We start from the raw sequence: 23,541 nt of genomic DNA, 5'->3' as shown, positions 1-23,541 counted from the left end.
CTTAGACTTGAAAATGCTTGTGAAAAAGTTTGACTTGTTAAAAATCATTTCTCTAATTTATTAAATTTGAAGTTAACAGTTTATTGTATACAGTTTATTTGAGTATCGTCATTGAAATTGCATTTTCCTTTGGACTTATTTTGTAAACGCGTAAATTTTTTGTTACCCATGCTAAAGCATGTGTGTTTAACAAAAGTTGGCAGTGTGTGTTTATACTAAATTTAATTCTGTTTTTGTGAATAGTGCCTCAGTCGTACTTACGAGGAATTTATGTAGTTTAAGACAAGTTTTTTATCTTCTGGCCAAATATAATTGAAAGACTATCTTACTTTTGTGAAATAAATCATAATATTTGGCAGTGAAGACTAACTATATCTCACTACTGAATTTTATTATTAGTTGACTGGGACTCCTAAAATTATGTCTTTCATCAAAATTGCTGGTTAGGTGTTTTTGTTTTGTTTATTTTATGTATTGTTAAATATAATTAAGTAGAGGAGCCAGTTAAAAAATAGTTTGAAGTTTATATAAGAACCCCTTAAACTAGTCACCCCTAAATACCATGGCTGCTTTTATTATGAGCTTCTGTAAACAAAGGGTGAAAATAGACCTGTTGGTTCTTCTGAACAAGTTATCATGGGAACTGTATCACCAAGGAAGTAATAGGCTTTGTATTTATCTTTTGTTTTATATAGTATATTTGTTTATTTTGTCGTATATTTAATTAAAGACTCAGTTGCACAGAAATAACTCTTATGAATTTAGTATTTAATTCAACAAAGTGTATTGAGTACCTACTTTAATTCAGGCTCTATGCGTGTTAGGCCACAGGAATTACTTCCTTTAAGAAAATCAAAAGCCAGTGTTAAAAAAAATTTTTTTGGATTGGTTTTCAATTCAGGACGAATTAAGGAATGTATATATATGCTTTGGATAGCATAGGAAGCAAATTTTTCATGTGACCTATGCTGATAAGCCAGAAACTTTTTTGTGTGTTTAGCAAGTACATTTAATGACTTCCTTTTTAGTAGACAGTGGTGTTTGACAGCTCAGAGTAAGTTTCAACTGATTTTTCACTAAGGTATTAGAAAACTTCAGTTTGACTTTCTAATACAGCTATGAATAACACTAAGAATATTGGTTCTGAATGTTTAATTATTAACCTACCCCATCTACTCTCTGTGGTAGCAAGAGCAAAGGTAACTCTTCAGCTGATGCAGCCCCTGGTCATGGAAAATAACTCATTGATGGGATGTAGAAGGACTTGAATTTAAGAACATAATTTGGGGACTGATAGGTCAGAGGTGTAACTTATTTTTCTGCCTATGTATGCTGTACCTGAATTTCCATTTATAAAACATTTTAGGAAAAGCCTTTTTTTTAAAAAAAAAAAACCATAGTTTTTTCTGATATTTCTTAGTAGCAATCTGTGTAAATTTTCCTAAAAGCGATCAATTGTAAAACTTGAATCTGTGCAATTTTCTATCCAGGGCTGTCACAGTGTACTTCATATTAAAGGCTGTGTTTTCCATACCTTTATTTCCTCTCCCCTTTTACTGTGCTTAATTTTATAAAAGCAGCTGGGACTTATTTTTAAATACCATGGAAAAACAGCACTCAAAAGGAGATAGTTTGGGGGCTGGCCCTGTGGCATAGTGGTTGAAGTTCTGCATGCTCCACTTCAGCAGCCCGGGTTCACAGGTTTGGATCTTGGGCACAGACCTACTCCACTTATCAGCCATGCTCTGGAGGCATCCCACATACAAAAAATAGAGGAGGATTGGTGCAGATGTTAGCTCAGGGCTAATCTTCCTCAAGCAAAAAAAGGAGGAGGATTGGCAATGGATATTAGCTCAGGGTGAATCTTCCTCCTTCTGAAAAAAAAGGAAGTATTTTTGATAAGAAACTGTATTTTGAGTACTCATTTCCATATAATTTGTTAAATTTATGATCAAGAGTGGATCCCTTTAAGTTGGAGATGAAGAAGCCTTTGTTTTAGAGTCTTATATTTACAGAGAGTAATGGATATTAAACTTTCTTGTTATTGATTGCTTGTTGTATGCAGGATTATATTTTTATATACTTTTTTATGTGTGTATATTTTAGCCTCTTGTAAAAGAAGCAATTCCTAATCTTCACAGTCCACCGACCACAAGCACCTCAGCCCTAAACAGCCTAGTGGTCTCTTGCGCATCTGCTGTTGGTGTGAGAGTGGCTGCTACATATGAAGCTGGGGCCTTGTCTCTTAAGAAAGTTATGAACTTTTATAGTACAGCCCCTTGTGAACCTGGGGCTCAGGCAGGCAGTAGTTCCATAGGCCCGGAAGGTCTGAAAGATAGCCGAGAAGAGCAGGTGAAACAGGAATCAATGCAAGGAAAGAAAAGTTCAAGTCTTGTAGATATCAGAGAAGAAGAATCAGAGGGAGGCAGCCGAAGACTTTCCCTCCCTGGATTGTTGTCACAAGGTAAGGAAATAACCAGGTTTTGTGAATTGACTTTTGGTGAATCCAAGATGCTCCTGACATCACATGCTATATTATAATAAACTAGCTTTTTGTATTCAATCAGAACATGTATTATAACAAGATCCCTGCGTGATTAGTGTGCACTTTAAAGTGTGAAAAGCATTGGATTAGACCTGGAGCTGGTAAACTTGTTATGTAAAGAGGTAAAGAGAAATATTTTATGATTTGCAGGCCATACGGTCTCTGTCATACAACTACTCAACTTTGCTGTTATTGCCTAAAAGCAGCCATAGACAGTACGTAACTAAATGAGCAAGGCTGTATTCCAGTAAAACTTTATTTGCGAAAACAGGCAATGTACTGTATTTGGCCCATGGGCTATAGTTTACCAACCCCTGCTTTACGCTATTTTGCGCAAAGCTCTAAAGTTTGGAATCCTAGGCTGTACTAAAACTTACCTTTCCTGCTCTGCCCCTGTTTCCTATACTTGTTCTGTTTACTTATTGCTCTGTTGTGCCACTGAGCACTTCTGTTATCCTGCCTCCTTATTCTCCTTGCCACTAGATTTTCATCTACACAAATAAAACCCTTAGTCCTGATCAATTTGGGTGTGTTCGTGTGTGTGTGTAAAGAAAGCCCATGAATTCTATGAAGTCTGAAAGAGAATCTTGTGTCAAAATTTTCTTTTCTGAAATGTCCTTTAGCATTTTTAGTGTAAACATATTTGAGATTTCCTTAAACCATACATGTGGAATATTGATTTTTGTCATGTCATTAGATCATATGAATATGCAGTCCCACCAACAGGTTTATTTCCTTAGGTTAAATTTTACTTAGTAACCTAAAGTATCTTTAGAAAAATCTTACACGTACTCTTTTTCACCTCTGTCTTTTAAAATTATCTGAAATACATCTTTGAGGAAACTTCACGTAGGTTTTGTTTGCTAGTCTCTGTATGTACAAATGAATGGTACACTCGCCAGAAAAGGTGTTGATCTTAGCTGGTGATGATCACTTTTTTGTGACCCACAATTTAATGAAAAAGTGACTAAGTCTATATTTAGTGACATTTGATGATTTTCCTCAAGACATATCCATCCTGTCACCAAATTGGTATACAAGATTTACATGGTGTTTTATGCCTTTGTTATAATTTTGAACACTATAAAAGATGTTATCATTCTTTTTTAAAGGTTAATTTCTCTATAAAATAATTTGATGTAGGCAAGCAAAATACAACAACTTTTTAGTACTTCCCATTTATTATCTTTTTACCACCATAGAAACTTTTAAATTTTGTATCAAAAATAAATACTTTACTAGAATATTTATAATATATTTGAACTTAGATCTTGGCTTTGAAAGATCTAAGTTAACTCTGCTTTGAAATAGAAAACGTATTAATCGGTTTTAGTGTAGTATTTTGTTAAGCATGTTCTTTAGAATATAAGTTCCTTAGGATGTCACACCGACATCCTGTGTAACATAAAGGTTATACAAAAAAGGATTCTGTGGCCAAATGTTTGGGAGTGGGGCTGTGTTAAACAAATTGAAATGGGCCTTTTCATTGTAGGACTTGTCAGTGCCTTTAGCATGCTAATGTATGTGTGAATTTCTATGGGGCAGGTAGTGGGAGGATAGGATGTAGTAGGCAGCATTTACCAAACTCATTTGACTATTAAAGCTCCATTTTTGCGGAGAACCTATAGAATGTACTTCATAAATACCATGTCAGTGTGTCTCTTTGAAAGTCAGCAGCTTATCAAAATGATATCTTTTTTCCGACCTGTCTACTCCCTCACCCCATCTCTGATTTGTTTTCAGTTTCCCCTAGGCTCTTAAGAAAAGCTGCACGGGTGAAAACGCGGACGGTGGTTTTGACCCCTACATACAGTGGAGAAGCAGATGCACTCCTGCCTTCCCTGAGAACAGAGGTGTGGACCTGGGGCAAAGGGAAGGAAGGGCAGCTGGGCCATGGCGATGTGCTGCCTAGGTAAGTGCCACCAGGATTTGCTGTTAGGAATGGGCTTAAACAACCCTCTCTCCTGTGAAGGTCTCTCATCTCCATTTCCTCATAGAAGTCTGGTCCCTTCTAGCTCCAGATTATTATACAGCATTAACTCTGATTAAAGGAAAAAAACCCAAAAACTGTCATCTTAGTCTTGAATTTGTTCCTAAAAACAAAGGACTCAAGTATCCATGCTGTACCTTTCCATCACCTCTTTGATGTATATTCATCTTGGAATACAGAAAGAGGAGTTTGGGATAAGATTGTATTTCATTGAAAAACTTGAATGGTTCGAGTTTTTAACTTATAAAAAAGAGCCAACAATTTTTTTAACCTGAAAGATGTCTCTCGGCTACTGCCAAAATAACTTTAACCACAGTATTAAACCATTTCTGTCCATGTAATCAAGGAAAACTGTCATCTGTGAAGAGGAACTCTTATGATATTATAGATATTGGTGAAGGTCTGTAAATGGAATGATTATCTAAAACAGCCAGTTAATATGAAGGTCTCTATTCTTAGCAGAGTGAAGGCAAATATGGTTATATGTTATTGTGTCCTCAGTATACCCTGCTATGTACTCTGCTGTATGAATAATTTAGTAGTTTTATGATTCACAACAGATTCTGAATTATGGTGGTTAATTAGTGATTGACAGACAAAGATAAAATTAAAACCATGCACAATTACTTATAATACTTAGGAGTAGATTGAACATACATCCAGTATTTTTATTTAATGTTTTCTTTTGAAATGTTTATTTTTCCTTGAAAGCACTTGCTCTATAATTTGAGAAAGGCTATAATCCTTGCTGAGAATACTTCTTACTTTGAGTTTGTGTGTGTGTGTCCATGTTTTTCTTTAAGGCTTCAGCCATTGTGTGTGAAATGTCTGGATGGCAAAGAAGTAATCCATCTGGAGGCAGGTGGTTACCATTCTCTTGCACTTACTGCGAAATCCCAGGTAGGAGGCAGACTATTAAAAGCTGATCTTAATTTCGTGGAAGGCCAACAAGACAAGATTGCACCATTGTTTACTGAGTATCTGCTACGTGTCAGGCAACAATACCGTGTCTCATTTGATCTTTCCAGTGTTTTACATTGCATTGTTATTTCCATTTTACAGATGAGGAAAGGGAGGTTTCAAGAAATTATGTAACTTTGTCTCAAGTCACACATGTGGTAGTAGAGTATGGCTTAAACACTGGTCTCCCTGACAAAGAAGCTTTCTATAACATGCTCTCATTGAAAAGTAGAACTCAGAATTTTCCAGGGTATTGGTGAATTTTTATTAGTTCTTTGATGAAGAAAATCTGCAAGTAAGACACTAAGAAAAGAAAAAAAGGCATTTCTCTTTAAAATTATGGGACCTGAAAGTGGCCTCCAGAATCACTTAAGACCATGCCCATATTCATAACCCTCTTAAGAAAAGTAGTTGTTCGAGTTATTCTTAAGTATATTCATACAGTGATTTTTCATCACTCCCTTTGTCTTTTTAGGAAAAGTCCTTAAAGGATTCTAAACCCTTTAAATATTTTAGTTTATTTTAAATTTCACATACTAGGCTAGCCGAAAAACTAACATAGTCCATATAAATAAATGTAAATATTAGGAAAGAAAAGGATAATTTATTGTTATTAATATTATGAATCTAAAAGGCTTAAAAATAAGAGATTAGGCAGGTGATCAGTTACAAAATAAACGTATAAAAATTGCTAGCTTTCTTACAAACAAAAGAGAAAAGCGAAAATGTCCTTAAGGAAAAAGAAGCTGTTCATAATTACAGCAAAAGTATTAAGGAAATAGGAATATTCTTAATAGAAAACTTGTAGCGCCCATATGACACAACCTGGAAAACTCTTCTCATAGATCATAAAATAAAATAGGAGTAAAGGGAGAGAGATTTTATTTTTAGATGAGTCAACGTTGCAGAAATGCCATTTCTTCCTAGAGCCTTAAATAAGACCAGTGTAAATTCAGTACAGTCCCCAAAATATTCCAATATAACATTTACAACTTGATAAAATAATCCCCAAAATATTCCAGGAGAATAAATATAGGAGGTGAGTCACATAAATTCTGAAAAAGAACAGAAAGGTAGGGTAAGAATTGGTCTTATAAAAAATGAAACTAAAAACAGATCAGTGGAACAGAAATATACCTGTAGACTAAAAACAGACCCAAATATGTATGAGAATTTAGTGTATGATAAGGTGGGCTTTTCTTATCAGTTGGAGAAACAAGACTGAGTAGTCAGTAAATACTGTTGGAACCACTGGCTTTTTATTTGCAGAAGAAAATTAAGGTAACTTTACATATTCTACTTCTGGATGGAATGAAGATGTAGATGTTAAAAAATAAAACCATACATGTGTAAGAACAAATTTAGGTTATTTTTTTCAATAACCTGAGGAGTAGAAACCTGAGGAGTAGAAAAGGACATCACATCAAATAACCAGAAATTATAAAGTAGAGATATGTCTGTCTGCATAATAATTCAACAGTCTTAAACAGCAAAAAACACCGCAAACAAAATTAAGATACATAAGCTGGAAAAAAAATTTGTAACACATATAATAAAGTATTCCTGCCTGATGCATGAAGAATTATTGTCAAAGGATATTTATATTCCATTCATAAAAGAAGAAATAGAAAAGGCCTGAAATGAGTGAAAAGATAGTCAACCACTTAGTAAACAAATTTAAATTAAAACAACAGTAAAATATTTTCTCACCTATCAGATTAGCAAGGACTGCATTTAATACTGGATGTTGGTTAGGATGGGAAAAAGGTACATACAGTGCTGGTGGGAATGTACATTGGACCTTGCTGGAAGACAATTTGTCGGTATGTATCATAAATCAGAACGTACATATTCATTGACCCAGAATTTTTTGCCTAGGAATTTAGCCTAAGGAAATAGATACACAAATATGTATACTCAAGGATTTTTAATGTAATTTTTTATATTGAAGAATTGAAAATAAATTTTTTTTTTTTTTTGAGGAGGATGAGCTCTGAGCTAACTGCTACCAATCCTCCTCTTTTTGCTGAGGAAGACTGGCCCTGAGCTAACATCCTTGCCCACCTTCCTCTATTTTATATGTGGGATGCCTACCACAGCATGGCGTGACAAGGGGTGCCCGGGATCCAAACCAGCGAACCAGGCCACAGAAGCGGAATATGCGCACTTACCTGCTGCACCACAGGGCCAGCCCCAAAAAGAAATTATTAATAAGTATGCTTACATCATTAGGTAATTGATTAAACTACACCCACAGTGGAGTTCTATGTAGTTACTATAAATGATGTTGTAGCTCTATATTTATTGACATAGAAAAATGTCAACGCATAGCATTAAGTAAAAATGTCAGATCACAAAACAGCAATGATAGTATAGTCCCATTTTGCACTTTCCATTTTGTATATAAATACATTCTATTTAGTAGACATTAAAATTTCTGGAAATGTGTGTGTTCCCAAAACAAAATAGTAGTTTTCTCTAAGTGTTCAATTCATCAGAGGTTTTCACTTTCTTTTTGTTTCTTTGTACTGTCACAGTTTGTACAGTGACCATGAATTCGTTTTATAATCAGAAAAAACAAAACCATTTTCGTTAAACATCATCATTGGAATCTAGTTTTCTTTTGTCTGTGGTGGAGCATAGGTACTTCTGATTCTCCTACAATGACTCTTCATGTATTGAAAGGTTTCCTATCTACAGAGTAAAGAATCATGCTTCCTTTTTCTTTATAGCACTTACCTTATTTTTTATCACTTTCTTTGTAAGAGGAAGTATAGGATAATTCCTGGGATTAAATCCTGGCTCTACCACTTAACAAGTTTGTGACTTCTCTGGGCCAGTTTTCTCATCTGTAAAAAAAAAAAGGATTGTTGTGAGAATTAAGGATTAATTAATACGAAGAAAGTGTTAAGAACAATGCCTGGCAGGTAGTAAACACCTAAAAAACGTTCGTTGTTGTTAACCCTTGGGCTATGTGTCTTCCTATGTACTCTGTCTGCCCATTATCTCTGGTTTTATTTAAAAATGAATTTTTCTTAGATTAGACAGAGAAACACAAATGCCATATGATCTCACTTTTATGTGGAATCTAAAAACAACAACAACAACAACAACCCGAGCTCATAGATACAGAGAATAGGTTGGTGGTTGCCAGAGGCAGGGGGTGGGTGGGTGGGCAAAATGGGTGAAGGGGGTCAAAAGGTACAAACTTCCAGCTATAAAATGAATGAGTGAAGGAATCTAATATACGGCATTGCTGCTATAGTTAATAATACTGGGGCTGGCTCCGTGGCCGAGTGGTTAAGTTCGCACGCTCTGCTGCGGCGGCCCAGGGTTCGGATCCTGGGCGCGGACATGGCACCGCTGGGCGGGACATGGCACCGCTGGTCAGGCTACGTTGAGGCGGCGTCCCGCATCCCACAACTAGAAGGACCTGCAGCTAAGATATACAACTATGTACGGCGGGGTTTGGGGAGATAAAGCAGAAAAAAAAAAAAAAAAGAAGAAAGATTGGCAACAGTTGTTAGCCCAGGTGCCAATCTTAAAAAAAAAAAAATAATAATACTGTATTGCATACTTAAAAGTTACTAAGGGAGTAATTCTTAGCTTTCATCACACAAAAATTTGTTATGTATAGTGATGAATGTTGACTAGACTTATTGTGGTAAGCATTTCACAACACATACAAATGTTGAATCTTTGTGTTGTACACTTGAAACTAATACTTATCAATTATACCTCAAAAAATTTTTTAATGCAAAAAATGAATTTTCTCAATATCTGTTATTTTAAAGAGTGGAAAGCCTAGTATAAGTAATCTGTGTGTAACTGTTGGTATATACATATATTATCCAGATTCAGAGCTGATGTGCAAAATCAGACTCACAACTCTTACCTGCTTTGCTTGATTTTCTAACAGGTTTACTCATGGGGTAGCAATACCTTTGGTCAACTTGGGCATTCCGATTTTCCAACAACAGTTCCTCGTCTTGCAAAGGTATTTTTGTCAGCTTGATAACTTTTATAGCAACTTATTCCAGAATTCTGAGTTATAACACTTGATATTTCTCCATTTTGTGTTTTAAAAAATTAGCAGACTTCTATATTTGTAACCTAAATTTGTTTTGACGTACTTAAAAAAATTTTTTTAAAAACCTGAAGCTATTTGTTTTCAAGCTAAATGTTCTTTTTTTATGTTAATGTTTCTTTTCTTCTTAACTGCCACTGTTCATTGAATAGTCCATTCTTCTGTCTTTGTTTTAAAGGCAAAAATGAAAAAGTTCTTTCTTTTAAAACAAGTATCTCTAGGACTATGGTGTTGACTTCTGAGCTTTATACTACCAAATAATGCCTACTCTTTGAATTCTCACTGAAGTTTGACTTTTACATATTATTTGGTGGTGGTGTTTTTTGCCAGCCCAGTGGCACGGTGGTTAAGTTCATGTGCTCTGCTTTGGTGGCCCGTGGTTCATAGGTTCAGATCCTGGGTGCAGACCTGGCACTGCTCATCAAGCCGTGCTGTGGTGCTGTCCCACATAAAACAGGAAGATTGGCAACAGATGTTAGCTCAGGCCAATCTTCCTCACAAAAAGTTTTTTGTTTTTTTTTAATGTACGTAGTTATAGTATTAAACCTTTTTTTAAACTCTTTTTATTTTCTATAGTGAAGTTAAAAGTATAGATGATTTCTTCACTGTTGTGTGAATTGGTTTTAGTTCAAGTAATGCTATTCAAAGATTGGTAGCTTTTTAGTCCTGTTTAGATGCAGTTCTAGAGGAGTGTTTCTCAACCTTTTTTTCTGCCCCACCTGCAGAAATACTAAATTCTCATTGATAGTATTGACTCCTTATACAAGATTTGTTTGTTTTTTGAGGGATGGTGGGCGGGGAATGTGCATGGTGATAGCCTAATAGAATAAAATATGGAGCTCTTGTATTTGTAGTTTGATTCTGATATCTACCCTCTCCCAAGACATGCTCCCTCCACTGAGTTGTAGAGACTGAAAAAAGATAGTTACCTCAGTTTCAGGAATATGATTCAAATATACGCTACTGTTAATACACATTCCAATAATTTGTGTATTCAGTATGTACTGTGCATCCATCACTATATATGACTTATGTGCTGCCTTTCCTTCCAGTGAACTTAATTTTACTGGGAAGGAAAGTTTTTTTTAAAAAAGTTAGGGAACAGTTATTACTTCTAGCTCCAATCTTAAATAAAATATTTTCGGTATAAAACATTTCAGGGGCCAGCCTGGTGGTGCAGCAGTTAGGTTTGCACGTTCTGCTTCGGTGGCCCGGGGTTCGCTGGTTCAGATCCCGGGTACTGACATGGCACCGCTTGGCATGCCATGCTCTGGTAGGCGTCCCACATATAAAGTGGAGGAAGATGGGCACAGATGTTAGCTCAGGGCCAGTCTTCCTCAGCAAAAAGAGGAGGATTGGCAGCAGATGTTAGCTCAGGGCTAATCTTCCTCAAAAAAAAAAAAATTCCATGGTGTGATATTCAATTTCTGATAGTTAGTCACAAATAAAGATATGGTAAATCATTGTTCCTTGTTTTTCTTTTTTATTTGAATAAAGTAGATCATGCATTTATACAGATGAAGGTTTTGTAATATAGCATGGAGACCCTGGAAATCAAATTTTTATTTAACATTTTAGTTGGCCAAGAGATTACAGTTTGTTATAAGGTTTTAGTTTCATCACTTTTTAACTGTACATACAAAAATTACAGCATCAGAATTTTTGTTTTTTTATTTGGGGGAAGGGTGAGAAAAACATTTTGAAGTCATTTTAATTGTGAATTAAAAGTCAAGGCAGAGTGAGATCTGAATTAGTTTTGATCAGAGACTAAGAAGAAGGGTGTTTCCTTCTGCAAAAGTTTTAATTCATTCTTTGCAAAATTAACAGGAAGTCAGTTATTTGGATAGCTATAAAGTAGTGGAGACGTGCACACACACACACTCACACAAATGCCTAATCACCTAGGATTTGGAGCCTTCTAGACACACAGAATCTAACAGATTAGGGGGATTTTACTTCTCAGTCTCGGGGGCCACAGCTGAAGTTGGGTTTGGAGGTTGGGCCAGTAGTTTCCATAGCAGAACACTTTCTTCAAATGAAATCTTATGTGTAATCCCGTACATAAAACAGATAAACATGGAACTACTTTATTTGAAAGATGGAGGAGGTGGGGGCAGAGCCCTGGCACGGGCTTTTCCATGGTGGTTCCTGAATCACTATGTGGAATCCTGAGGTTTGAAAACCATTGGTTTAAGGCAGTGGTTCTCAAACCTTTGCATACTTCAGAATCACCTGGAGAGCTTGCTAAAGCACATTGCTGGGTCCCACTCCCCGTAGCTCTGTGGCCTGAGTTTGCATTTCTAACATGTTCCTAGGTGGTTCCTGCTGCTGCTTCAAAGACCACTCGTTGAGAACCACTGGTCTAGGGGATCCATGTAGATGGGCCCCAAAGGGGTCCTGCCTGTTTCAGCATCCTGGGAGTTGGCACAGTGAAGTCACATCAGAGAGGTAGTGAGTTCCAAGTGGGAAAACTGAATTTTAGCACACAAGGGTTTAGTTGGCCAGAATGGAATTTAGCCATATTAGATTTTCTTTTTACCTTGATTTTTGTGCACATAGCTAGATGTGAATGGACAAAGATGTGCCCTAGCTGTCAGAATAGGGCTGTAGAAGTTTTTGGGTCTCTTAACTGTAGTACAGGCTGAGTCCTGTGGGGACTTCCAAAAATAACAATTAAAAAATCAGATCTATAGTTTTTCCTTTTTAAATTCCAGTTTTTAAGATGTTTATGGAAACAATCCAGTTACAAATTTAAAAGCTAAACAAAGAATTCCTTCCTATTCCTGCATCTTTTCTGGAATTGATTGGGTACGTTGCTGGGTGAGTTTTGCCCTCTGAGATATGACTGACTTTGCACCGTACCTGTTTAAGTAATATTACATTTCACTTCCTGTGGATCTGAATTTTTATCTGATTGTTAACATCTTACACAGGCAATATCTTGCTGTCGTTGCAGGTAAACGGTAAAAATGGAGTCTGGAGTGTAGCTGCAGGCCAGGATTATTCCCTGTTTTTAGTGGATACAGAAGACTTCCAGCCTGGGTTATATTATAGTGGCCGACAGGACCCTACAGAAGGTGACAACCTTCCAGAGAATCACAGTGGTACTAAGACTCCGGTACTTCTCTCCTGTAGTAAGGTGAACAGGAATTGGATCGTAAGGCCCACATTGTATACCACACCAGCAGTCTTGTGTTTTTGTTATTATTTGTGTGGATGCCTAGTATTTTTAAGTATCTCTGACTACTATATTTAAAACTGAAAACCCCTTCCCACCCCCCCTTCACTCCTTTTCCTGCCTTATTTCTCTCCATAGTGCATATCACCTTCTAATACACTATATAATTTACGTATTTTGTCTATTGTCTGTCCTCCTTAACTGCAAGATTCCTCAGAGTAGGGATTTTAGGCTCTCTCATTTACTGCTGTATCTTCATAGTAAATACTTTATAAATATTCATTGAATTAATATCCTCATGTAGGAGTATTGAAAAGTATATTTCACAATGAAATTTCCTGACTGCATTCATGGAACTCTCAGGTGAATTAGAAATAGAGTAGAAGAGTTTTTAACTGTAAGTGGGAAGTAAAAATTATAGGGGCCCAAGATGGGCTTGCAGCAGACCTGACAGGCAACCGACAGTGCTGTGTTTCCCATCACTTCCTTTCTTCTCTTAGCTTTTCATTTTATTTACTATTATTTACTCCCTTCTTTTTCATTTGTTGATCTGAATTTCTTTGCTTTCCTGCTTCCTGTCTCTTTTTCATAAACCTAAACCATTGGCCCGTTTCTGGGTTTTTTTTCCCCGCTAAAGTAACTCACATCCTTAAAGTGATGTGCTACAAAGAAATTAACCCTCAAAGTTAGTACATTCTGGCTTTCTTATTCTTATTGAATAATATATCCTATGGACTTTTTTTATCCTTCATGTTTGTTTTTCTGGCTAAATATGTGAGCTATGAATGTATAGGGACAAGATCTTTCTTGCTGAAGGCAACACTGGCCTGACCAATGATTGGGTCTTGACCTCCGCATAGTCTGTTATTCCAGACGTACTAATTGACTCTTTGTAGTTGGTGGCCCTGGCTCCACATTCCCCATGAAAAATTCCACAGTCCAAATAAAGGATGAAATAGGCTGATGAAGGTGCTGAGGCTCTAATATGTGTCTTTAGTTACTATAGGATGTTAATAGTTTATTGGGTCTACAGCTTGGTTGTCTAGTTTAATAGGAATATATGAATAAAGACATCAAATGTTTTTGTTCAGTAAGGTCATGGGTAAATGACAAGAAGTCCCTTTTAAAGAAAATCCCTTTATATTGTACTTTTAAGACGTAGATAACACCTAGACCCTTGACCTTTTGATCTACAGCATAGAGATCCTCTCTGCTCTCTTTTATCATATTTCATGCAAAAAAGGGTCCTGAGACATCTATCTGTATCATTTGCATCTCGATATATTTAGGGTGTCTGTGGTCCTACACACATGTAGTATGAAATAAAAGGTATTGTGGCAATAAATCAAAGTATAGGGGCCGGCCCTGTGGCCGAGTGGTTAAGTTTGTGCGCTCTGCTTCGGCGAGACAAGGTTTCACCAGTTCAGATCCTGGGCATAGACATGGCACCGCTCATCAGGCACGTTGAGGCAGCCAGCGTCTCACATGCCACAACTAGAAAGACCCATAACTAAAATATACAACTATGTACTGGGGAGATTTTAGGAGAGAAAGCAGAGAAGAAAAAAAAGTATAGATGTATGTAGTTATATATACATCCAGATATTCATATATAACAATGGTGCACTGGTAATACAGTTATAACAATGATACACTGGTAAACCAGCTATAAGAAAAGCAAACAAAACAAAATAAGCCCTGGTCTTAGTGTTTGCCAATTTTTTAAGTAATTTTACTATTGCCAGTTTTAAGCTACCAATGGTTTAACAACCAACTTGCAGAATTCCTGACTATTACCACTTGGCTCTCCCCAGCTGATGCGAGCCAGCTTCAGTTATTGCTATTAGTAAATTATATATTATCTTTCATCTTTTCTTCTCTGTTTCAGCTTGGATATATAAGCAGAGTGACAGCAGGAAAAGACAGCTATCTAGCCTTGGTGGACAAAAACATTATGGGATATATTGCCAGCCTCCATGAGTTGGCTACTACGGAAAGACGGTTCTATTCAAAACTAAGTGATATCAAATCTCAGATTCTCAGGCCTCTTCTCAGTTTAGGTATGTAGACACCTCCCCACCTCCCCACCCGATCCTCCCCCCGCCAATTATCAGGACTCTTATGTTGTCCGTTCTTCCTATATCGCAAGTAAAGAAAAGAAGTTTCCCTGACCTGATTCCTGATTCTGTGTTGGTTTTACCTCATCTGCTCCTCAGCCTCTCTGTCCTAGAAATGAGGAACTTTGGACTGGAAAAAAACAATCTCCTGATGTCCTCTGTAAAGTTCAGAGTGATGTAGCGGTCTCATTTTTGGATTGGCTTCTCTGCACTGAATGGTTGGGCTTGTCCCTGGGGCAAGTAGAACAGAAGTCAGTACAAAAAGTTGAAAATGTTAACCAAGGTCTAACTATAGAAGTGAGTTCAATTCCTGACTGTCACTAATTGTGTGAATTTAGATAATTCACTTCCTGTCTCTTGGCTTTAGATTACTTCAAAATGAGAAGAGAGTTAGATTAGCTCAGTGGTTCTCAAATTTGGCTGGGCTTCAGAATTACCTGGATGGCTTTCTTTTTCTTTCAATATATCCATCCTAGGATCTTAACCCTGGAGTCAGAATCTGTAGGGTCCCTGTGAATGTATTTTTAATAAGTTCCTCAACTGACTGGATTCTGCCATCTCTAAAGTTACTTTCTTTAACACTGTGATTATTTGGGTTCCATAGTTGAGAGTACCTCTCAACATGTTAAGTATTCTTAGAAAAGGGGAATTCATAATCTTGAAATAATTAATAATAAATAATAATCATAAGAAAGTATTCAGGTAATGAGTCTTTAGGCTATGTTGTCATCATCATCATTGTTTTGTTATAGAAAATTTGGGCACTGCGAGTACAGTCCAGCTGTTGCAGGAGGTGGCAAGCCGATTTAGCAAGCTGTGTTACCTGATTGGTCAGCATGGAGCCTCCCTGAGCAGCTTCCTTCAGGGGATAAAGGAAGCCAGGAGTTTGGTCATCCTGAAGCATGCAAGTCTCTTCTTGGATAGTTACACAGAGCAAGTATCCAGTCCCGTGTCATGTTCAATCTCGGCAGGGTTATTCTGCCAAGGAGAACAGCTCCTTAATCAGAAGAGACTAGATTAGGGAGAGTGATATAAGGTGATAGAAGTTGCGAAGCAGTATTTTAATCTTATGTCAACTGTAGTTCTGCATTGCTGAAATTTTAGTTTTATCTAAGGGGGAAAAAAGGTTAAAAATAAGTTTTCGTATTTTCTTGTATATTCTAGCAGAGTGATTTATAGTATACTTAATTTACATAAAATGTACTATAATAAATATGGTTCTCTAGAGAACAATTTTGCTTAGTTAAGTAAATTATACTAAAATTTGAGGAAATAAGTAAACTGATTATTTTAAGACTAACTGCTGGGGCCAGCCCAGGGGCTCAGCGGTTAAGTGCACACATTCTGCTTCTTGGCGGCCCAGGGTTCTCCGGTTTGGATCCCTGGTGCGGACATGGCACCGCTTGGCAAAAGCCATGCTGTGGTAGGCATCCCACATATAAAGTAGAGGAAGATGGGCATGGATGTTAGCTCAGGGCCAGTCTTCCTCAGCAAAAAGAGGAGGATTGGCAGTAGTTGGCTCAGGACGAATCTTCCTCAAAAAAAAAAAAAAAAAGACTAACTGCTGATTGTAAATATGGAGCTGTTCCAATGTCTGCTTTTTACTGTTCTGTAAATAGAAGTTTTAAAGACCAAACTACCTCTAAAATAAAGATATTTCCTTAAGAAAACCTAGGATAGTTATCCAAGGTTCTTTTCATGTTTTTCAAGTAAATCTCCCAAGTATAGTTGCAAATTTAAATATTTCTCATTTTTTCTTAATTTGTGTTTTGACATTATGATGGGAGGCATAATTTGTGTTAAATTAATGTCTGTTAGGTTGTGCTATCAATGTGATGTGTATGTTTTCTTCTTTCTTTATTCCTACTTCATCCATCCAACAAATATTAACTAAGTTCCCACTAAATGGCAGGCGCTGTGTGGAGCTCCCAGACCACAGCAGCCACAGTGTGGAGCCAGTGCACCTGCCTCAAGGAGCTCATAGTCTGTTGGTGTTTTGTTTAGGTTGTTTTCTTATATAAGTAATATATATTGATTATTGAAAACTATACAAATAAGATAATCAAAAAGATATTTAAAGTCACTATAATCCTACCACTAGAAATAACTATTGTTAATAGTGTATTCCTTTTCAGACTTATGCATATTTGTGCAGATAGATGCATGTGATTTCAATTCTAAGCAAAAGTGAATATATTTGAAGCTGTTGTCTGAGAGAAAATACCCTGGTTGGAATCTTTTAAATCACCTTTCAGGCATGAAAAATAACATAATTTGATACCAGTTTACTTTTTTAAACTAGATTTTGTGTGAAGGTTTCAACTTTATTAATTTTTTTTTTGTCTTGTATTCATCTCATAATCTATTTCACTTTTTCTTCCCTGATACTTCAAGACATGCTTGAAAATGCTTTTGTTTTGATACCTTGGGCTATTTTTTTTAACATAATTTATTCATATAGATGGGACAAGTAAAAAATCTTGATTTATGAATTTTTAAAATTATTTTTAATTATGGTGAAATTCACATAAAACTAACCATCATAACTATTTTTAAGTGTATAGTACCTTGGGCTATTTTGTCTTTTCTTCTTCTCCCCAAATCCCCCTAGTACATAGTTGTATATTTTAGTTGTGGGTCCTTCTAGTTGTGGCATGTGGGACACCGCCTCAGCATGGCCTGATGAGCAGTGCTAGGTCGGTGCCCAGGATCCAAACCTGTGAAACCCTTGGCTGACGAAGCAGGGCGCGCAAACTTAACCACTCAGCCACAGGGCTGGCCCCTACCTTGGGCTATTTTTAACAGGAATTTTCCTTCTTTCTCAAAGTCAATTGATGTCATTTGCCAGCTCAGGAGTATGGAACTCAAAGTAGTTTATCAAGACTTAATCTCTGGGGCTGGCCTGGTGGCGCAGTGGTTAAGTGCGCACGTTCCTCTTTGGCAGCCCGGGGTTCGCCAGTTCGGATCCCGGGTGCGGACATGGCACTGCTCATCAAGCCATGCTGTGGCAGGCGTCCCACATATAAAGTAGAGGAAGATGGGCATGGATGTTAGTCCAGGGCCAGTCTTCCTCAGCAAGAACAGGAGGATTGGCAGATGGTAAGACTTATTCTCTTACAGTAGATCAATACTTAACCAGACTTTTCTAACGCTGTCACTCAAGATCTTTTAACATATTTTCTTACTTTCTCTGTTATCTGTTTCTGAAGACTTAATTGGGTAACCTAAAGTGAAAATTAGAGAAAATTCTCATTAAAAATCTAATAATTTTAATCATGTTTTCTCAGGTTTGTTAATTTACCAAAGTAAAATCTATCAAGTAAATTCTAACATCTTGTGCATAGCTGTAGGTGTTTTTTTAAGTTTCCTGTTATATTAAGATCTTTACTAAAGTGGCTTCCCTCCCCCCAGATTATTGTGATTATCACATAATGTGCCCTTCTCTTCAGTCCTTTACAGTTCATGAATGTTGACATCACAAAAGTTCTGAAACTCATTGGTGAGAAACCAAGAAGTATCTGTTCCAGATGCTTGTTCAAAAACTCTGAAGAGGAAATTAATATTTTAACACTAATATACGTGTGTTTTCTTTTTTGCTTAAGGTATTGCACATCTATTACAAATTTCCTGGTTATGGGAGGATTCCAGCTTCTTGCTAAGCCTGCCATGTAAGCTAATACATACTTTCCAATTATCATTCTAACAACCAAAGATTATGTTTTATAGTGTTCTGTATTTTTGAGTGCCCGGGAAAAGCTTTGACTTGGTCATTTTACCAAATGAATCAAAGTGTAGACTTTCACTGACACTTATAAAGGACCTGTATTAATAGCCCCTGATTATCATTGGAAGTAGTATGCTGTTGAAAAAGCCACAAGATCTGGTCCTTTAGTGCTATCACTTATTACCCCTGAGACTTTGGACAGCTCTTCACCAAATTGAGCTTAATTTTTTTTTTATCTGAAAAATGATGATGTTCTCTCCCCGGTTGCAAGGAATAAATAATGTATGTGATGTTACAGAGAAAAGTGCAAAGTGTTGCACAAATACAAAGTTTTTGCATTTAGCTTCTGGATAAGTAATAAATATATAAGCCCTTTACATGAGGCTAATCATTCTGAACTGTGTAGTTCTCAACAAGTGTTGATCTAGCAACAAAGGCAGCTTTAAAGCGTTCAGTTATATTTTGAAAGTAAACATTTCAGATGTGTACTCACGACTCATATTTAATAGAAGTTAACGTTTTGCCATGTTTGCTTTTGATCTTACATCCTAATAGGAAGAGTAGTAACATCTTTATCTCATTTCTTGTTTTAAAAGGAATACTTTTAATATTTTAACATTAAAGATTACCTCAGTTTTTGGTAAATATCGTTTATGGGGTTAAAAAGCTCCCTTTTATTCCTAAAGGTTGAAGAGCAATTGATTTTTTTTTTTAATGGTAAATATCCTTGGATTCCCAAGGTAAATTCAGTGGTCTTTTTTTTTTTTAAAGATTGGCACCTGAGCTAACATCTGTTGCCAATCTTCTTCTTTTTTTTTTTTTTTCTTTTTTCTTCTTCCTCTCCCCAAAGCCCCTGAGTACATAGTTGTATATTCTAGTTGTAAGCGCCTCTGGTTGTGCTATGTGGGATGCCGCCTCAGCATGGCCTGATGAGCAGTGCCATGTCCACACCTAGGATCCGAACCAGTGAAACCCAGGGCAGCCAAAGTAGAGCACATGAAATTAACCTCTCGGCCGTGGGGCCGGCCCCCAAGTTCAGTGGTCTTTATGTATTAGTTTTTTTGTTTTTTGGGGTTTTTTTGCTGAGTAAGATTTGCCCTGAGCTAACATCTGTTGTCAATCTTCCTCTTTTTGCTTGAGGAAGATTCATCCTGAGCTAACATCTGTGCCAGTCTATCTCTATTTTGTATGTGGGTCACCACCACAGCATGGTGGCTGACAAATGGTGTAGGTCCACCCCTGGGAACTGAACTCAGGCCACTGAAGCAGAGCATGCCAAACTTAACCACTAGGCCATGGGGCCAGCCCTGTATTAGTTTTTTAAGACATTGCTTGGATTTAATTTGCTAATATTTGAGATTTTCGCATGTATGTTAATATGAGGTTTCCTTCTCTTCTGTGCTTGCCCAATTTTGTTAAGAGGATTGCACTAGCAGTTATAAAATGAGTTGGGGAGCTTTCTCTCTTCTCCTATTCTCTGGAATAGTTTGAAAGAGACAGAGATTATCTGTATTTTGAAGATTTGGTGGACCTCATTTGTAAAAATGTATGGCCTTCATGGGAGCATTTCCTGTAGAGAGTTCTTAAACTACTGATTTAATTTCTTTAATGAATAGGTCTGTTTAGATCTTTATTTCTTCTTATGCCTTTAATTATTTATATTATTCTGGAAAATTGTTCACAGCATCCTTGTTTTCAAATTTATTGGCATATTATTCCTACCATTGTTTTAAGATGTTTCACTTCTATAATAACTGGACTTATACCCCCTATTTTTCATTCCTTTTTTTTCCTTTGGTGAGGAAGGTTCTCCCCGAGCTAACATCCATTGCCAGTCTTCCTTGTTTTGTTTTTTTTTTTGCTTGAGCAAGATCAGCCCTGAGCTAACATCCGTACCAATCTTCCTCTACTTTCTGTATGTGGGATGCCTCCACAGCATGACTGGTGAGTGAAGTGGGTCCACACCCAGGATGTGAACCCAGGGACCTGGGCTGCCAAAGTGGAGCATGTAGCACTTTAACCACTTGGCCATGGGGCCAGCCCCCAGTTCCTATTATTATTTATTTGAGCCTTTTATCTTTTCGTCTTGGTCAGTCTTGTAAGCACTTTACCCCTTTTTATTACTCTTTTCAAAGATTAAGCTTTTATTAATCCTTTCTTTGTTTTCTATTTCATTAACTTCAGCTTTTTATTTCCTTCTACTTTCTTTGTCTTCACCTGTTAATCTCTTCCAACTTCATGAGTTTAGCATTTAGTTCATTAATTTTAGAAACTCTTTATTTTTCTAATGTATCCATCTAAGGCTATAAGTTTGCCTCTAAATGTTGCGTTAGCTGTATCTTAAAAGTTTTGATACATTTTGTTTTTATAGTCATTCAGTTCTAAATATTTTTACAGTTCCCATCATTATTTCTTCTTTGACTTATGTCTGTGCTCATTCGTTTCCAAAATATAGAGGTTTGGCCTTCATTTTTTTAATGGCAGGTTAAACAGTGTTATATTTTAACCTTATGTATTAATTTTAAAATCCCTGATCTTGCTGTTTTGTTTAATGTTAATGTAATGACACCACTTTATGTTTTTTACTTTCAGCTTTTCTGCAGTGTATTGTAATGTTTTTGTATATTTCTTATAAGCAGCAAATGGGTGGACTTCCTGCTTTGTGATTTTTTCCATCTGAGAGCTTCTGGTTTTTAAATGACAGGTTTACACTTGTAATTTCTGATTTTGCATTTATTATATACCTGTATATTATAATGACTAAAAAAGCATATCTAGGGGCCAACCCGGTGGCATAGTCGTTAAGTCCACGTGCTCTGCTTTGGCAGCCCATGGTTCACAGGTTCGGATCCTGAGCATGGACCTAGCACCACTTGTCAAGCTACGCTGTGGAGGCATCCCACATAAAATAGAGGAAGATTGGCACAGATGTTTGCTCAGCAACAATCTTCCTCAAGCAAAAAGAGGAAGATTGGCAACAGATGTTAGCTCAGGGCCAATCTTCCTCACCAAAAACAAAAGCTTATTTAACCTTTAGTGTTGGTGAAATGCTGAATCTTGGCCAAAGAAAATAGCAGAAAATGACTGCAGTCAAACCAGTAGTTAAATGAAGCAGAAAGAAAATTGCAGTTATTTTTGCAAATAGTAATGCTTTAAGAAAAGCAAGTTTAATTACAGGAAGATGCAAAAATAGGTGAAGACTTGTGGCAATTTAAATGAGAAGGCCTTGGGGGCTTCTTGAAGGACTATGGCAGTTGCTGACGCTGGTGCCATATTATGCTTTATTAATATTCCTTTAGTATTTCAGTTGAGTTCATAATACTCAGAGTTGACCTGACTCCTTGTTAGAGCAGCTATATCAGTGACATATGTGACATATGTGAATGCCTTTTGCTGGAGCTTGGACAGTTTGGAAAGCAATTAATGAACACTGATGACTCCGAGCTGTGGCAGCAGATATGAAGTCTTGATTTGGCCAGCATTTCCCAAGCAGGTGTTATGAATCCCAGGGTTTTATGTAGTCAAAGTCAGTAATTAATGTCTTTTTTCACCCTCTATTTGCAAAGTCTATTTTTAAAATTATTTTAAAGAATTCATTTTAAAAGAGAACAGTTTGTGGGGGCCTGCCCCATGCCTGAGTGGTTAAGTTTGTGTGCTCAGATTCGGCAGCCCAGGATTTCACGGGTTCGGATCCTGGGTGCGTACATGGCACCGCTCACCAAGCCATGCTGAGGTGACATCCCACGTGCCACAGCTAGAAGGACCCACAACTAAAAATATACAACTATGTACTTGGGGGCTTTGGGGAGAAAAAGGAAAAATAAAAAAATCCTTAAAAAAAACAAAAAAGAGAACAATTTGAGAAACTTAGGGATAGCCAGTGAGCCCAGATGGCAGTTAGTGGGTCTCGGATGATGATGCTCAGGCTCTCATCACTCAGTTGCTCACCTCAGGCTAGTGTGGTGGTTTGACCATCATATAGGTTTTCTTTTTAATATTGTGATAAAATACACATAACATGATATTTATCATTTTCACTATTCCTAAGTGTACAATTCTGTGGCGTCAAGTACGTTCACATGTTGTATAAACTGTCACCACTTTCTATACACAAATTTTTTTTATCATCCCCAGCAAAAACTGTACCCATTAAGCAGTAATTTCCCCTTTCTCCCTCCCTCCAGCCCCTGGCAACCTCTACTCTACTACCTGTCTCTATGAATTTCCCTATTCTAGGTACCTCATATAAGTGGAATCAGAGAATGTTTGTCTTTCTGTGTGTGGCTTATTTCCCTAAGCATAATGTTTTCAAGGTCCGTCCATGTTGTCACATATACCAAAATTTCAATCCGTTGCCTGACTAAATAATATTCCATTGTATGTATATACCACATTTTGTTTATCCATCCATGTGTCAATGGATACTTAGGTTGTTTCTAGCTTTAATATATTTATCTTTTTGAGTAACAAATGCAAAGCTAGCCACATAAGAAAAGAGCAATATTGCCACTGTTAGATTAAAAACTCCCAAGAGAAGATAAGCTACACTGAGTCTCTGGTTCAGGTTTCCTGAGTGCTTATCAGGGCCCTTTTTGGAAAAGTCTGTAGGCAAGGGCATGAGTGAGTCCTGAAAAGTAATAGAGTTCACAAGAGTTGGAAGATTTCTGGTCTAGTACTAAGCATCCAGGAGAAATGTGGTCTGAGGGAATATGTTTGCCATGTACTGCTTCCATCTCGCAGGAGCAAGTCAAAGCAGAGCACTTGTGTAGGGTTAAACGAGTGTCCTCAGCTGATCCCAGCAGCAGAATGTGGAGGAGGGTGCAGGAACACCACACAGGCCAGCTGTAAATAACAGTCTGGACCATGCTCCCCGGGACACTCTGTCAGAGGCCTTAATTACATTATGAAAAAGTCCAACTTGTGCCATTAAACTTTTGGGT

The 23,541-nt window shown here is 37.0% G+C and overlaps 1 protein-coding gene across 4 annotated transcripts in view; it reads left to right on the top strand.

Moving 5' to 3' along the window:
* Positions 1 to 23,541, top strand: part of ALS2 (alsin Rho guanine nucleotide exchange factor ALS2) — a 72,221-nt gene that overhangs the window by 18,816 nt on the left and 29,864 nt on the right. For 3 of the 4 annotated variants that reach the window (XM_046658173.1, XM_046658171.1, XM_046658172.1), the window contains exons 5-12: positions 2,107 to 2,464; positions 4,289 to 4,457; positions 5,339 to 5,435; positions 9,415 to 9,492; positions 12,539 to 12,721; positions 14,649 to 14,820; positions 15,630 to 15,810; positions 18,480 to 18,545. In XM_046658173.1, the coding sequence (XP_046514129.1) occupies positions 2,107 to 2,464; positions 4,289 to 4,457; positions 5,339 to 5,435; positions 9,415 to 9,492; positions 12,539 to 12,721; positions 14,649 to 14,820; positions 15,630 to 15,810; positions 18,480 to 18,545 (1,304 nt within the window). The remainder of the gene's footprint in view (positions 1 to 2,106; positions 2,465 to 4,288; positions 4,458 to 5,338; positions 5,436 to 9,414; positions 9,493 to 12,538; positions 12,722 to 14,648; positions 14,821 to 15,629; positions 15,811 to 18,479; positions 18,546 to 23,541) is intronic. The other variant, XM_046658174.1, reaches the window with a different exon arrangement.

This window comes from Equus quagga, chromosome 4 (genome assembly GCF_021613505.1).
Source record: "Equus quagga isolate Etosha38 chromosome 4, UCLA_HA_Equagga_1.0, whole genome shotgun sequence".
In the NCBI taxonomy this organism is placed as follows: Eukaryota; Metazoa; Chordata; class Mammalia; order Perissodactyla; family Equidae; genus Equus; species Equus quagga.
This window is presented reverse-complemented; position numbering and strand designations above follow the sequence as displayed.